General features: G+C 38.6%; 1 protein-coding gene across 5 annotated transcripts in view; it reads right to left on the bottom strand.

The window, feature by feature from the left end:
* Window positions 1-1105: 1105 nt before the first annotated feature.
* The window catches only part of TMEM131L (transmembrane 131 like), a 68196-nt gene continuing 54719 nt past the window's right edge, over window positions 1106-14582 (bottom strand). For 2 of the 5 annotated variants that reach the window (XM_087962999.1, XM_026668735.2), the window contains 10 exons: window positions 14073-14227; window positions 12495-12619; window positions 10163-10302; window positions 9574-9753; window positions 7906-7984; window positions 7328-7413; window positions 4764-4875; window positions 4473-4543; window positions 2144-2286; window positions 1106-1536 (listed from right to left, as the gene is read on the bottom strand). In XM_087962999.1, the coding sequence (XP_087819125.1) occupies window positions 1258-1536; window positions 2144-2286; window positions 4473-4543; window positions 4764-4875; window positions 7328-7413; window positions 7906-7984; window positions 9574-9753; window positions 10163-10302; window positions 12495-12619; window positions 14073-14227 (1370 nt within the window). In that variant the 3' untranslated portion in view covers window positions 1106-1257. The remainder of the gene's footprint in view (window positions 1537-2143; window positions 2287-4472; window positions 4544-4763; window positions 4876-7327; window positions 7414-7905; window positions 7985-9573; window positions 9754-10162; window positions 10303-12494; window positions 12620-14072; window positions 14228-14582) is intronic. The other 3 variants (XM_087962998.1, XM_087962997.1, XM_026668739.2) reach the window with 3 other exon arrangements.

Consider the following 14582-nt stretch of genomic DNA (forward strand, 5'->3'; position numbering starts at 1 on the left):
AAGAACAACAACTCAGCCAAGAGTGTTCCAGAGTCAATTGCTATGTTCACTGAAAATGAAGGGAAGAAAATGGAAGAACATGCTTTATGCAAAAATAGAAGTGAATTTCCCAACTCTAGAAGTGAAATCTCAACTCTAGAAAATTCCAGTAAGATTTTTGCACAGGTGGCAAACTCATATATGATATGCAGAGACCAAAAAGAAAATCGTGTTTATATATTTTCACAACTATTTATGTTTTTATTTTTGGAAATATGGCCTTATATTCAGAATTAGGTTTTGGGGTAACTTCTGTTAGTAAAAACAAAAACCGCTAGAATTTGTGAAGTCGCAGTTATGGGGATATTGAATTTTCTTTGGCTTTTATACAGTTAACATATACTACAGGTAGTCCTCAACCTACGGCCACAATTGAGCCCAAAGTTCTGCTGCTAAGCGACACGGTTGTTATGTGAGTTTTACCCCATGTTATATGACCTTTCTTGCCACAGTTGTTAAGTGAATCACTTCAAGGGTTTAGTAACATGGTTGTTAATTGAATCTGGTTTCCCCACTGACTTTGTCAAAAGGTCACAAAAGGTAATCACATGACTCAGAGACCCTGCAACCGTCATAAATATGAGTCAGTTGCCAAGTCTCTGAATTTTGTCCACATGACCATGGGGATGCCACCAACAGTTATAAGTGTGAAAACGGTCATAAGTCACTTTTTAGTGCCATTATAACTTTGAATGGTCACTAATCAAACTGTTATATGTCAAGGATTTCCTGTACTTCTTAATTTTGTTTTGTACAATTATTTGTATGGCTATTTTTTTCTATTTATTGCTGTTAACTGCCTTAAAAGCATCAGAAAAAATAAACTATAAACTTGCTAAATAAAAATATATGAAATAGACATGAATGAAGTCAGAAAATGTTAGATGGCTTTTCATTCTGAAAGAAACAAGACAAAACTTAAAAAGACTCTTTTACTTTCCCAAAATGAAAAAAGAAAGCAGCTAGGGAGTCAATAGCACGATACTGCCGATTGAGACTTCTCTAGAACACCATTGCTCATCTTATGCTTGAATGTGTTTTGTCAGAAAAGAGAAATGCTAGATGCCTTGGTAAAAAAAAAAAAGTTTATTTTTCATACAAAAGTGCCAAAATAATGACCAACATTGAATTCTAGTTCAACCACCAGTTCATTCTAGTAATCAAAAGAAAAAGCTTTTTTTTTTTTAAAGTTCACATTTTAAAAATGACATTCCTTTTTCACACATTTCCACAATAACCCGAATCCCTAGGAAGAGAGAAATTTGCATTCCGATTAGCTGCCGAAGTCCATATATCTAAATTCATATAGGCACGGAATGGGTTAAACCTCGGGTAACATTCCTGCTTACATAGAACTGCTTGGCTCTCCACCTGAGCTGAATGTGGAGTGGCAGCGCCGACAGGGCAGCAGTTGTCATAGACATCATTCTGGGGGGCCCAGATGGAACCAAAGAGGCCAGACATGGGCGACAAACTCCTGGTGCTTGAGAGGTAGGACTGAAAGGCAAAGGGAAGGTGTCACTGGGAGTGCAAAAGATGTCTGAAGTCCAGGGACAAAGCAGTTAAATAGCACTTGAGAAACTGAAGCAAGCTAAGGTGAACATTAAATTAAAATGGAAATAAACATTTTGTTTTTAGGCACATTTTGCTGAAGGACCAGCCTTAACAACGTACGCATGCCCTCACAGCCCCTCATTATCCAAGCATGTTCTCCAGGTAAACGCAGACTTGAACCCTGTGTTTCCTAAACCCTGCTCCTATGCCTTAATCACTGCACCAGGATTGTAAATCCATTTTTATATCCAGAAAAAAACAAAAACCAACATGTTTCCATTTTCCATTACTCATTTCATTGCATGCATAATGAAAACGTGTATTTAAATATGTACTGAACAATGAAACCTATGGAATTCAGAGCATGTGTTATTAAATGTGCCAAAATTACAATCAAAACTGAAATTGAAGCCACCTAAATTGAAATGTGAATGTTAAATACATCACTCTTTAAAAAAAGAAACCCAAGAATATGTAAAGGACAACCCCAAAAGATTATGTTTGAACTGCTATAACAGAATGCATGAAACAGTCCATTTGTAATACTTACTGTTGGGTTGACATAACTGGTGGGTTCCCAGGTTGGAGGAAGGTTAGGTGGGGTGTTCCATGAAGACTGACAGCTGTGATCAATGAAGCTTGAATTTTGAATTTCTTCTGTGCATGGAAATCCATTATGGTAATTCATATTTTCTTTATTTTAGGAGACAGAAGGATTTTCAGTATTAGTCAACTTTGTATCAAAGTGTGGATCTATATATTGTATGAATAAACATATATAATTTACATTAGTTATCTGAATAATTACTATATGAATCCTAGCTCCTGTTTTTATGCCCAGCTGACAGCAGCACCTAATCAACTCTGGCTAATCTCCATAAACCAAAAGGGGTCAGTCCAGATTAGTATTCGCATGGGAGGCTTCCAAGGCTATTTGGGAAAATTTTAAATTCCCAAAATAATGCCGTGGAAAACTACTCCCGTTGCTACTATATTACATACCTATGTAATCCATCATAAATCAATCTGGACTTAAAAGTAGATTTCATTTTTATATCATGTTTTTGTTCATTAATATAGGAGAGACAAGCTATACCAGGGGTGTCAAACTCGATTTCATTGAGGGCCACATCAGGGTTGTGTTTGATCTTGGGGGCCAGAGTGGGTGTGGCCAGCTTGACATCACTCATGTCAGGGGCACCTGTGGTGGCCCAAGTGCTCTGCCAGCAAAAATGGGCTCCCGAGCTCAGTTTTTGGCTGCGATGGTCTCCTGCAACCCTCTGCCAGCAAAAATGGAGCTTAAGAGGACAGCTCATACACTCCCCCCTCTGTTTTCATTGGCAGAAAGTGTCAGGAAGCCGTCACAGCCGAAAACGGAGGTTGCGGTGGCAGCACGTGGCCCTCGCAAACTCCATTTTCACTGGCAGAGGCACTGAGGGCCAGTCCTTCACTGTTTCCAGGGCGGCCCTGTGGCCCAGATCTAAGCACCCTGCAGGCCGGATCTGGCACACGGACCTTGAGTTTGACACCCATGGTCTATACTAAATAATAATATAGGTTGGGTGAGTGAAGAACGATACCCATTTCACAGATATTGAAGGTGACTGAAACAGGCAAGCTGCCACATCTAAAGACAAAGCAGGCAAGTAAGCAGGGTGGATAAAAGCCAGTAATCCATTCTAAAAGATCCCTTTGGGGAAATAGATAAAAAGGAATTAATTTGTTAAGGAAACAAAAGAAAAAAATGTCTCCTGACCCAAACAAAAGAAGTTGAGCCTGAGCACATGGGAAGCCCTTTCCCAAATCCCATCAACAGCTACCAGATTTGGATATTAACAAGAAAAGAGTAGTTGCTAGTCTTGTCAATCAATAAAGCAAAGCAAACAAGGATTTGGGGAGCAAAAGGGCTCCTGACTCCAATTCGTTTTTCGATCCAGACTTGGCAGCTTCTGTCCATCTGGCTAATGCCTGCCAGTCTAATTGACCAAAACATGGGAAAGTGTGAATGAGTGTGTGCAAGAAAGAGCAAATGTATATCTATTGTAATGAGTAAAGTTCTACTGTTACTTTACGTTCACCGAGTCTCTAAAGAACCGATTGTGCCTCAGTATTTGGTTGAAAGTGATTTCAGCATGGCTATTTTCCAGGGTTGTTGAGTCTGTGTGTGTGAGGGAGTCACCATAAGCCAAACCTGAGTGTGTGCTGACAGTGCAATATGCAAAAGCTAGGAGAACAACCAAAGCTATTCAGTGGAAGTCTGAATGCCTATTTAAGTGCACCTATTTCCATATATAAAATACTAATGGTTCTGTAGGACAGGGGTCACCAGCCTTTTGGACCTCAGGGACCACCAAATTCATAATTTTAAATTCCGTGGACCACTAATATGAATTTTGACTGACAGTGGCTTGCTGATGTTGGTGGGAAAGTCGGTCCCATATTCCAGAGCTGCAGTAGTCATAGGACTGGCCCTTTGGTCGTCCCGGAGCAGCTGCTCCTCCACCCAGGTGAACCGGCCTGCCATGGACTAGAGGAGCTGCTCCGGGATGACCAAAAGCCCAGTCCTGTGATTACGGCAGCTCTGGAATATGGGACTGACTTTCCCAGCAAGCCACCCTGGGGCGGATTCCCCTCCCCCGCCGTTGGTCTTACCTTCCAGTTCCAGCTCACGTGGTTCTACTCAAGGTAAGGTTTGTGCTCGGCTGAAGGGTGGGGGCCAGCGGGTGGGCAGGCCATGTGGGCGGCGCAGCCTGGATTAATTGCTTTGCAGGGGGGTGTACTTTGGAGGGGACATTTCTCTGTGGACCACCAAAATTTTCTCATGAACCACAAGTGGTCCCCAGCCCACTGGTTGGCAACCACTGCTGTAGAAGACTTACCGTACTCATTCACTTCTACTGGACAGTACATGTTAAGCTGGCCATCACAGGGTGGATTCCAATCAACAAAGCTATTGCAAGATATTAAAAATAATGTAAGAAAAATTTCAGAAAGACTGAATTAAAACCAATACTTCGGCTCAAAAGTCACAGCAAAAACATATTTCCAATAAAACAGCCCCTCCTAATCTGGATCCCACATCTTCCAGGTGTGAGAGGACAAGTCCCAGCTCCCACCCCCAACACAATCTCAGACTGTGAAGACCATAGTAAAAATTAAAAAAAACCTGCCTATTATGTAATGAAGGGTTTTCCTGGATCATGCACGATACATTGTTCTCAAGACTGTAATTTGTCAGGCAGATAGGCTGGGATGACCACAAATCTCCTGCTGGATAGAGACCTAGAAAGGCAAATAAAATTTATAGCATGTTATATATTTATACAATATATATTTTTAAAAAAACTTTCACACATCAGTATTACAATGCTATGCGACATTGTATTTCCACCCAAACAAATTAAGTCTTATAATATACAACATTCTAGCCACTTAATTGGCTGAGGTTTATACAGTTTTGATATAAAAGTTAAGGGCATAAGGCTGAAGATTATCCATCATATGAATTTGTTGTAAAAGTTATGACTTCTCAGCCAGTATCAAACTCTGCAAATTCAGGAGACATGTGCTGAAAGAAATTTACTGACGACTCTTCCTCAAAAGTTCTGGATGTTTATAGCATTTCCATGATCATGGGGATGTAATCGGAGTACTTAACAATTGTCTCACACAATTGCAGTGTGTTGTGGTCGTAGGAGCATCCACCCGCTAGCCTGTGAGCCACCTGGGGTTTGGATTTGCAACTTCCTGCCAGCTTCCCCATTGACTTTGCTTGTGGGAAGCTGGCAGGAAGCTGCAAATCACAGTCATGTGAGCTCTTTGCTTAATGTACCATGATCTTTAATGTTGACAACGAGGATTGGCAGTATTGCTGCTGCTAAGTGATGCAGTCACATGATATCCCTCTTTACGATGGCATCACTTAACAACAGAAATTCCAGTTCCAAGTGAGGGCTTCCTATAGACCAGGGCTGTCAAACTCCCGGCTCGTGGGCCAGATGAGTCATGTGCTGGCCACGGCCACACCTGTTTTAGCAAAGGGGAAAAAAGTCCCAATACGTCATGTAATGCCGCTGTGATGCCATGAGTTTGAAACCCCAGCTACAGACTGAAGCTGAATTCTTAGAGATTCTGGGAAAGATAATATATTTGCAGAAAGTGATGTTAGTCCCCAACTCTCTTTTTGGAACCCTGTCTATTTGAGACCAATATTTTAGAGGAGATGCTGAATTATTATATTCACAGGACTATTCCAGTCTTTTGAAACACACCTTCCAGAAGCAGCAATGTTTAAAAATGGGAGTCTGTGAGAAATGGAAGAACAGGAAGTGGATATTTGTTCTGAAAATGCTGGATGAGCAAGTCTTTCTGCTTTAACTACTTTATGCTCCCATTTGTCATTCACATTTTATGACTTAGATGGCAATTAATTAGACAAAAAATGAGCAAAAAGACTTAATTTGCTTGTTCATTTATTATTATTCATTTATTATCTGGGATAATTTTCTACCTAATTTCTGAGATTTTACTGTCTGTCATTTTCCTAATACCTGCCCATAAAAAAGCAAAGTAAATCCAATCACTATAATATGTCAATCTATTTACATGGAAGTTGGTATTCTTGATTAAGGTATTCAGAAAGGAGAAAATGTACTTGCAAACTTATTTTAGCTCTGACAAAACTTCTCATCATACTTATTTTTGACCTTTTGTGAACAATAAGGTGATCAGCAGTTCTTATTTTGGGGGAAAATGTCATTTTAATTTTTTATAGTACTTTTATTAAAGATTGCAATTTCCAACAATAAAAACTAATGCAAACTAAAAAAACAATAAAAAGTAAAAAATGGAAGCAGGAAAGACAAAAATAGAAAAAACATAAAAACAAGGAAAAATAAAAATATGGTAAGGCAAAAGAAGAGAAATATATAAAGAAGTCACTTCCTCCTTCATCAAAAAATACAGGTAGTCCCCAAATTATAACTGCAATTGAATCCAAAATTTCCATTGCTAAGCAAAACAGATCTTAAGTGAGTTTTGCCACATTTTATGACTTTTCTTGCCACAGTTGTTAAGTGAATCACTGCAGTTGTTAATTTAGTAATACGATTGTTAAGTGAATCTGGCTTCCCCACTACACTGCTTTTGTAACTGAGGACAACCTATGTAAACAATTTTAGTAACTTATCAACTTAAAAATTACATTTTAAAAAGTTCCTTTCCACCTATTTATTTGATTAGGATTTCATCTAGACTTTATCTTCTTTTAAATGGACACTGCCTGTAGATCTCATCCAATTTTGTCAAAGGGGCAGGATGCTAGATGTACTCAATGAAGCTCCAGATTTCTGAATCAAAGTTTCAGTAAGTAAGAAATTTAAAAAAGAACAATTAATTATAACAAAACCTTGAGGGCACATTATCTTTCAATAGAAGAAAAAAGAAAGAAATACAAGGGATTTTTAATATCTAATTTAATATCTGTTAAGTTAGTGAAATTTAAGCAATCATTCACCCTAAACAAACTACCTAGTTTCACTTAAGTTACACAAATCTTAGTGAAACAGCAATAAAGACAAATTAATCATTAGTTATATAACATTGGATATATCAGAAAGAAAATGAATAATGCAGGACTGTTTGGATGATCTGCCTTATATTACAAACAATAAAAATTATGCATAAAATTGGTATGATTTAGTTACTGTGTCAGATCTTTTTTTAATTAACCAACCTTCATTTTTGTCTTGATCTGTGGTTATATCAGTGAAGCTGGTACACAAATTCTCTGGATACTGTGCGATACCGTTCACTTCTCTACTAAAAATAAAGATAAATATTTTTATTTTTTTTAACGATCAACATAGCTTTTCCACTGCAAAGAGTATCACCATGGTTATGTTCATAAATGGACATATATTCCAGGCATGGTATCTAATGTAATCCAAGTATAAAAAAAATGGCTATACGGGTTTTTTATCAAAATATTTGCATGGCAACATCTAGCTGTTCTTTTGTCTGATCTAAAAATACAAAGCAGTCAGAATTGGTTAACATTACTAAGAAAATACATACATACATACATACACACACACATACACACACACATACATACATACATACATACATACATACATACATACTGTTAAGCCAAAAAAAGGGGCACTTTAATATTTTATATGAAATAAACAGTAAAAAGCATTATCAAATGTATAAGTAAGTTTAGAATTAGAACATTTGCTTTTCATTTCTTTGTTAGTTATATTTGAAACAGTTGGTCTGTAGAAAAGAGGAACTATTAAAAGTTTTTACCTGGTGTTGCAGATGTTGTGGGAAAGATTTAAAGTAATGGGCGTATCAGGTGAAAAGTCATTACATGAAATGCTTTCCCCTGCAAAAAGCAAAATTAAGAATGAGAGATTGGAATAACATATATATAATACACTGACTATATGATTTAACAGGCAATCCCTAACGGGACTTTTAGCATCTTTCTAGAGATCTTCTTTCTTTTCTGTAGAGATTCCAAAAAGTCACAGAAAAGAAAAAGATTGAGGGACAGACATAGCATTCCCATCCAGAACTAATATATAAGACCACAATACCAGTAACAAGTCATAATGTATAAATTTGATAGCAATAGCACTTAGACTTATATCTGATTCACAGTGCTTTACAGCCCTCTCTAAGTGGTTTTACAGAGTCAGGATATTGCCCCCAACAATCTGGGTCCTCATTTTACCCATCTCGGAAGGATGGAAGGCTGAGTCAACCTTGAGCAGGTGAGAACTGAACTGCTATCAGTCAGCAGAATTAGCCCACATTCTAACCACTGCGCCACCATGGTTCTTTTGATAAATAACTGTATAAATAAACTTGTCTCCTTGCCTTCAGAAATAATAACATTTTTTCAATGGCTTTGCCTTCATTGTTCCTTTAAACTATGCTATTAACTCATGAGAGTATTAAAATGCATTCAAAATAGTAATCCCAATATACATTTAATAAAGGTTAACAAGAAAAACAAATAGGAATTGCTAATGAAAAGACTCGATTGTTTATACAGGTAGTCCTCACTTAATGACGGTAATTGGGACCGCCAACTAGGTGATGCACTTGTAAAGAGCACTACTGCATGACCATGCCAATGGCAGTTCCAAATGCCATCATTAAGCAAATTCCACCCAGTTGTTAAGCACAATGTCATGTGATTGCCTTTTGCTACCCCCTGCTGTCTTCCTCATTGACTTTATCAGAAGTCAGCACTGAAGTTTGAAAATGGTGATCACGTGACTGTGGGATACTGGGACTGTTATAACTGTGAGTTGCCAAGTGTGCAAATCATGATCACACGATCATGAGGACACGGTGATAGCTGCATCTTCAAGGACTGGTCATATTTCTCCTCATTCAGCACCACTGGAAATTAGAATGGTTGCTAAATGAGTACTTATAAGCAAGGATTATCTGTAGTTAAATTCAGGAAGAGTTAGTTTTGAATAAAAAAGCCAGTTTGGTCTAGCAGTTAAGGCACTGGACTAGCAACCAGGAACTCTGAGTTCTAGTCCTGCCTTAGGCATGAAAGTCACTTTTTGTCAGCCGAATTCACTTTATAGAGTTGTCGTTGTGGGGAAAATAGGAAGAAGAGCCTTGAGATATTTATAAAAATAATAAAAAGTGGGATAAAACTTTTTAAAAGCGATATTCAGATATTGAGATATGTTAATAAGTTCATTGGAAATTTAATTTAATCAGAATCCCTTTAAAATAAACTGATTGTATATTATCCCCTAAAATAGGTGTGCTTGTTTTAAAAACTTTAATAGCAGCAATTAAGATGTTTTTTGTTATTTTCAAGATTATTTTATGAATAGCAATTAAGATTCGGGGGTGGGGGAGTCAGAGTTTAATGTAAGGTGGTGACATGCAGTGACGTTTTCCCAGAGCAGAGAAAGAACACGTGTCCAGACCCCCACGTACTTGACGGAAGGAAATGCCTGCTAGGAATCTTCTTGTCTCCATCTGAACTGCTCGTGCTGCTCCAGCTGCCCCAGCTGCCCCGACTGGCCCGGACACTTCCAGAAGAACTTCCACAATCTGAACTTGAATCTGAACAAAACCTCTCCAAGCACTTCTTCTTGGGCCACTGGTAGAAACCTTCTTCGGGAAGCAGTCAACAAAACCAACTTTAACACTCGTATCATTGCATTCTCGTAAATAAGCAAATGTGTGATTACCAGGATATCAGACTTTCTCTTCTATTCCATCTTTTGTCAGACAGAAAGATTAAACAACTTTAACGAATGGCAGACTAAGAGAGAGATCATTTTTTAAGCTAGGACTATCCCTCAAGTTTAGAAATGTCCAGTTTTATAAATATGGATTTCTTTTTGGTCACTGGTTCCCATTTTCCTAATCAAACAGTCAAATATAAAGACTAGGATGTTCTCCTTATTATAGCATCAAATCAATTTATTTCTTGGATTTGATTTGAGGACCGAAATAAAAAGGATTTCAAATGAAAAACTGGTTACTGTTGTTTGCCTTCCATTTACGTTTTACTACCAACCTGCTTCTCTGTGTGCAGATTTATCATCTCCTTTGCAAGTTTCCCCGTTGCTTTGAGCACACCAATTTCTTATATTAATAGTAGTTCTGAGTTCATGCCTTTCACTGCACACATGCTTCAGTTCAGCCTGCTCAGGAACCCTGTAAAAATGTCCCCCAAACAAGAAAAAAAGCATTTTTCTTTCTTTCTACTCTGATCAATGAATGAATAATGCAGGGGTGTCAAACTTGATTTCATTGAGGGCTGCATCAGGGTTGTGTTGACCTTGGGGGAATGGGGAGGGGTGTGGCCAGGGTGGGAATGACCAGCTCGATGTCACCCATCAAGGCTCTATTTTTGGCCACGTCAGCCCTCCCGGACTCCGTGTTTGGCTGCAATGGCCTCCTGCGGCCCTCTGCCAGCGAAAATGGAGCTCGGGGAGGCCAGACCCCAGAACTCCCTTTTCGCTGGAAGAGGCACTGCGGGCCGGTCCTTTGCTGTTTACAGGGTGGGCCCATGGGCCAGATCTATGCACCCCATGGGCCGAATCCGGCCCGCAGGCAGATAACAGATAACCAGAGCTGGAAGGGACCTTGTAGGTCATCTAGTCCAACACACCACTCAAGCGGGAGACCCTACACCATTTCTGACAAATGGCAGTCCAATCTCTACTTGAAAGTCTCAAGTGATGGCGCTCCCACAACTTCCGAGGGCAAGCTGTTCCATTGGTTGAGTGTTCTCACTGTCAGAAAGTTTCTCCTTATTTCCAGGTTGAATCTCTCTTTGGTCAGTTTCCATCCATTATTCCTTGTCTGGCCTACAAGTGCTTTAGAAAATAGCTTGACCCTTTCCTCCCTGTGGCAGCCCCTCAAATATTGGAAGACCACTATCATGTCTCCCCTGGTCCTTCTCTTGACTAGACTAACCAAGCCCAGTTCCTTCAACCATTCGTTGTATGTTTTAGCCGCCAGTCCCCTAATCATCCTGGTTGCTCTTCTCTGTACTTTTTATAGAGTCTCAACATCTTTTTTATAATGTGGTGAACAAAACTGGATGCAGTACTCCAGGTGTGGTCTTACTAAGGCTTTATAGAGTGGTATTAGTGCTTCCCTTGATCTTGATTGTATCCCTCTGTTAATACAACTCAGGATTGCATTAGCTTTTTTGGCTGCTGCTGCACACTGCTGGCTCATATTTAATTGGTTGTCCATAAGACTCCAAGATCCCTCTCACAGTTACTGCTATTGAGCCTGGTTTCACCCAGTCTATATGTGTACTTTTGGTTTTTCTTGCCTAAGTGTAGGACTTTACTTTTCTCTACACTGAATTTCATTTTGTTAGATACGGCCCAATGTTCTAATCTGTCAAGATCCATCTGGATCTTGAGCCTATCTTCTTGGGTGTTAGCTATTCCTGCCAGCTGAGTATCATCTGCAGATTTGGTAAGTTCCCCTTCTATTCCCTCATCTAAGTTGTTAATGAAGATATTGAAGGGTACTGGGCCTAAAATGGAACCTTGTGGTACCCCACTGCTTACTTCCCTCCATGTAGACTTAGACCCATTAAGGACTACTCATTGAGTACGGTTTGTCAGCCAGTTGCGAGTCCATATAGTGATGGTGCTATCTATTCCACCTTTTTCTAGCTTACTAAGAAGTAGGTTGTGGTCTACTTTGTCGAATGCCTTGCTGAAATCTAAATATATTATGTCCACAGTATTTTGTTGGTCTACTAATTTAGTCACTGTGTTGAAGAATGAAATAAGATTGGTTTGGCATGATCTGCTCTTAACAAACCCGTGCTGACTGCTAGTTATTACTTTACTTGTTTCTAGATGTTGGCAGGCTTTGAGTTTGACACCCCTGGAATAATGGCAACAATTCATATTAAAATTGGATGCTTGGGTTAAATAGCACTTCAACAACAACTTGACCACCTAAAAAGATAGGTTACATGTTAACAAGAAAATGAGTGAAATAAATAATTATAAAATAATAGATGGAGCCAAACTCTCCCTTTCTTACACAGAATTACTATTCCTATTTGGCAAAGGTTTCTGATCCAGCCAAAGAATTCTGCTTAAAAAAAATTCTTCATTTTTTTCTTTCCTCAGAGTCCTTTTAGCATTCATTCTAAAATATTGCAGAAACCCCTTGAAACAGCAGCAGCAATGGTGACGGAAGAAGAGCAAGGAATTAGAAAAAGTCCTTCCTTCTGTAGACAGGGACATTCAGAATAAAAATACACTCAAAGACTGCTAGCACTCTGAATACATCCAATAAAATCTAAGAGGTAGAAACAGTGCTGATCTTCTAATTTAAAAATGTGAATATGTAAAGGTAGTGATGCTTACCGTGAAGATATGTTTATATGCTTCTTCTTATTTTTTCTATTTGTCCTATGTCTATTCCAGCTAGTATTGGGCAAGTGTCCATCTTTTTTCTCTTGGGACCCATTTTTTCGGTGAACTTCTTCCTGCTGAAAGATACAATAATTTTTTTAAATATACATGTGCTAGAACCATATTCAATATAACCAACTGTTGAAAGTTGATACTTTTATTCTGTTTTGAGTTAGAAACGGCTGGAATGGGAGCAAGAATAAGTAGTACAATTTTGACTGACAAAAACCAAGTCAGTATTATTAGCAGACCTACTATAAATGCTCTCTCTTTCTTTCTTCTTTTCTTTTTTTTCACTCACTCACTGTTATTGCTGTTCCAGTGAGGTTCAAAGATTCCTGAAAAGTTATTTCAGTTTTGTATAATATAGTTGCAGCATATTTTTCTTCTGGTGTTAAGATCACAAAATCGTAAATCTAAAGTGAATCAAACAATATAAGTAACCTCATGTTGGGTATACAGCATCTAATTTGATCTAAGAGACCATGCAAAGCTTTGAAAAAAAATGTTTAATTAAACGATTTAAACTTTCTAATTTGTAAAAATGGGGCTCATTAACCCACTTCAACCAATCTTCATATTTTGAAAGTGTTATTCTTTTTAACAATTATATTGCTTGTACTTTATTGCTAGTAATTCCAATTACTGTAACACACACATTGTCATGCCCCTGTCAGAATCTGATTCAGAGGGGGAGGCCGAACAGCTGACAGGGAGTGGGAGTGTGGCTCCGTTGGCTGTGGAAGAAACTGGGGAAGGGCAAAGGCCAGCTGGGCAGAGCAGGGAAGAGGTAGAGCAAGGGAGAGGGAATTCGGAGGAAGATCCAGGCCCACCCCCTTTTCATCCTAGGGCATGCAGGGAGGAATGGAGAAGGGAGCAACGAGAGTTGCATGGCTTACTGGGGAGGAAAGGGCCCTGATTCCCTTCATTAGCTGCAGCTGGGAACATAGTGTTTAAAAAGGGAAGCTGGGCACAGCAAAGTTGTTGGGAGCAAATTGTGGATTATCTGGTACTGTCAAGGCTTATTGGGGTTCCTGGCATCTTCCCAACTGTTTTGCTGGGCTTTCAAGTCTGCAATTACTTCTCCTGCCCTGTCAAGTTAATTATTGCAGTGTGGTTTGTGTGGATTTTTATTTACAGTTTGTATGTACTTTGTTTTCGGACTGAATTTCCTCCACTTAAAAACTGTACTTGGGAGAGATTTTTCTCTAGCCGAAGGTAACCTGGACATTGGGGGACAAAGTTGGAGGTACTAAAGGGACCCTTCTTGCTTATTTGACCGTGTTGCCTTTGGGCCATGTCTTGGGTCATCGCACACATAGTGCCTGGGGCATACTGATAGACAATTGTTAAAAAATATGAAACAAGAAACAAAATAGGACTACTATATAAAGTTCATCTCGTTGTAACCACTGGGCTTTTATTAGCTTCAATAAAACTTTCCACAAATTGGATATTTAACTCCCCCCCCTCCGATCTATCATCTTTTTTTTAAGTGAATATTTCAACAAAGAAATATAAAATACAAACCTCAGCAGAAATCAATTCCCGTTTTCCAGAATACAGTAATTCATCTTTAAGTCCTTTGTTCTCTATCTTCTCTGTGGAAATCTGTTCACTAGCCTGTTTTTGCAACGTCTCACAGTTTCCTGTTTCATTCCTGAGAGGCACTTGCTGACTATTTCCTTGAGCAATAAAAAGACATGTACCTTGTAATAACCACTAATAAACCATGAAAAATTATGGACCTGTGTTACTTGAAATTTATAGTAAAAATCAGTGTTGTGTTAGATTGGATTTAAAAATTCTCTGTTTCTTAACTGAAAATATTCTTTCAGAGATACTTTAAAAAAATATTTGGGTCTGAGTAGATAAAATAAAACATTGGCAAAACCCTTTTCTTTCTGGAAAGTAAAATAAAGGTGAACAAAACTATGCTTGTATTTCAATCACTTTAAAACTTACCCTGAAGGAATTTCCTCTTTTACAATTTGTTTTAATCCTAGTAAATATGCCTAAAATTACAGCCTTTGTGTCATA

Source organism: Notechis scutatus, chromosome 4 (genome assembly GCF_049901735.1).
Source record: "Notechis scutatus isolate UNSWTSFEM ecotype Mainland chromosome 4, rNotScu1.2, whole genome shotgun sequence".
Taxonomy (NCBI): domain Eukaryota; kingdom Metazoa; phylum Chordata; class Lepidosauria; order Squamata; family Elapidae; genus Notechis; species Notechis scutatus.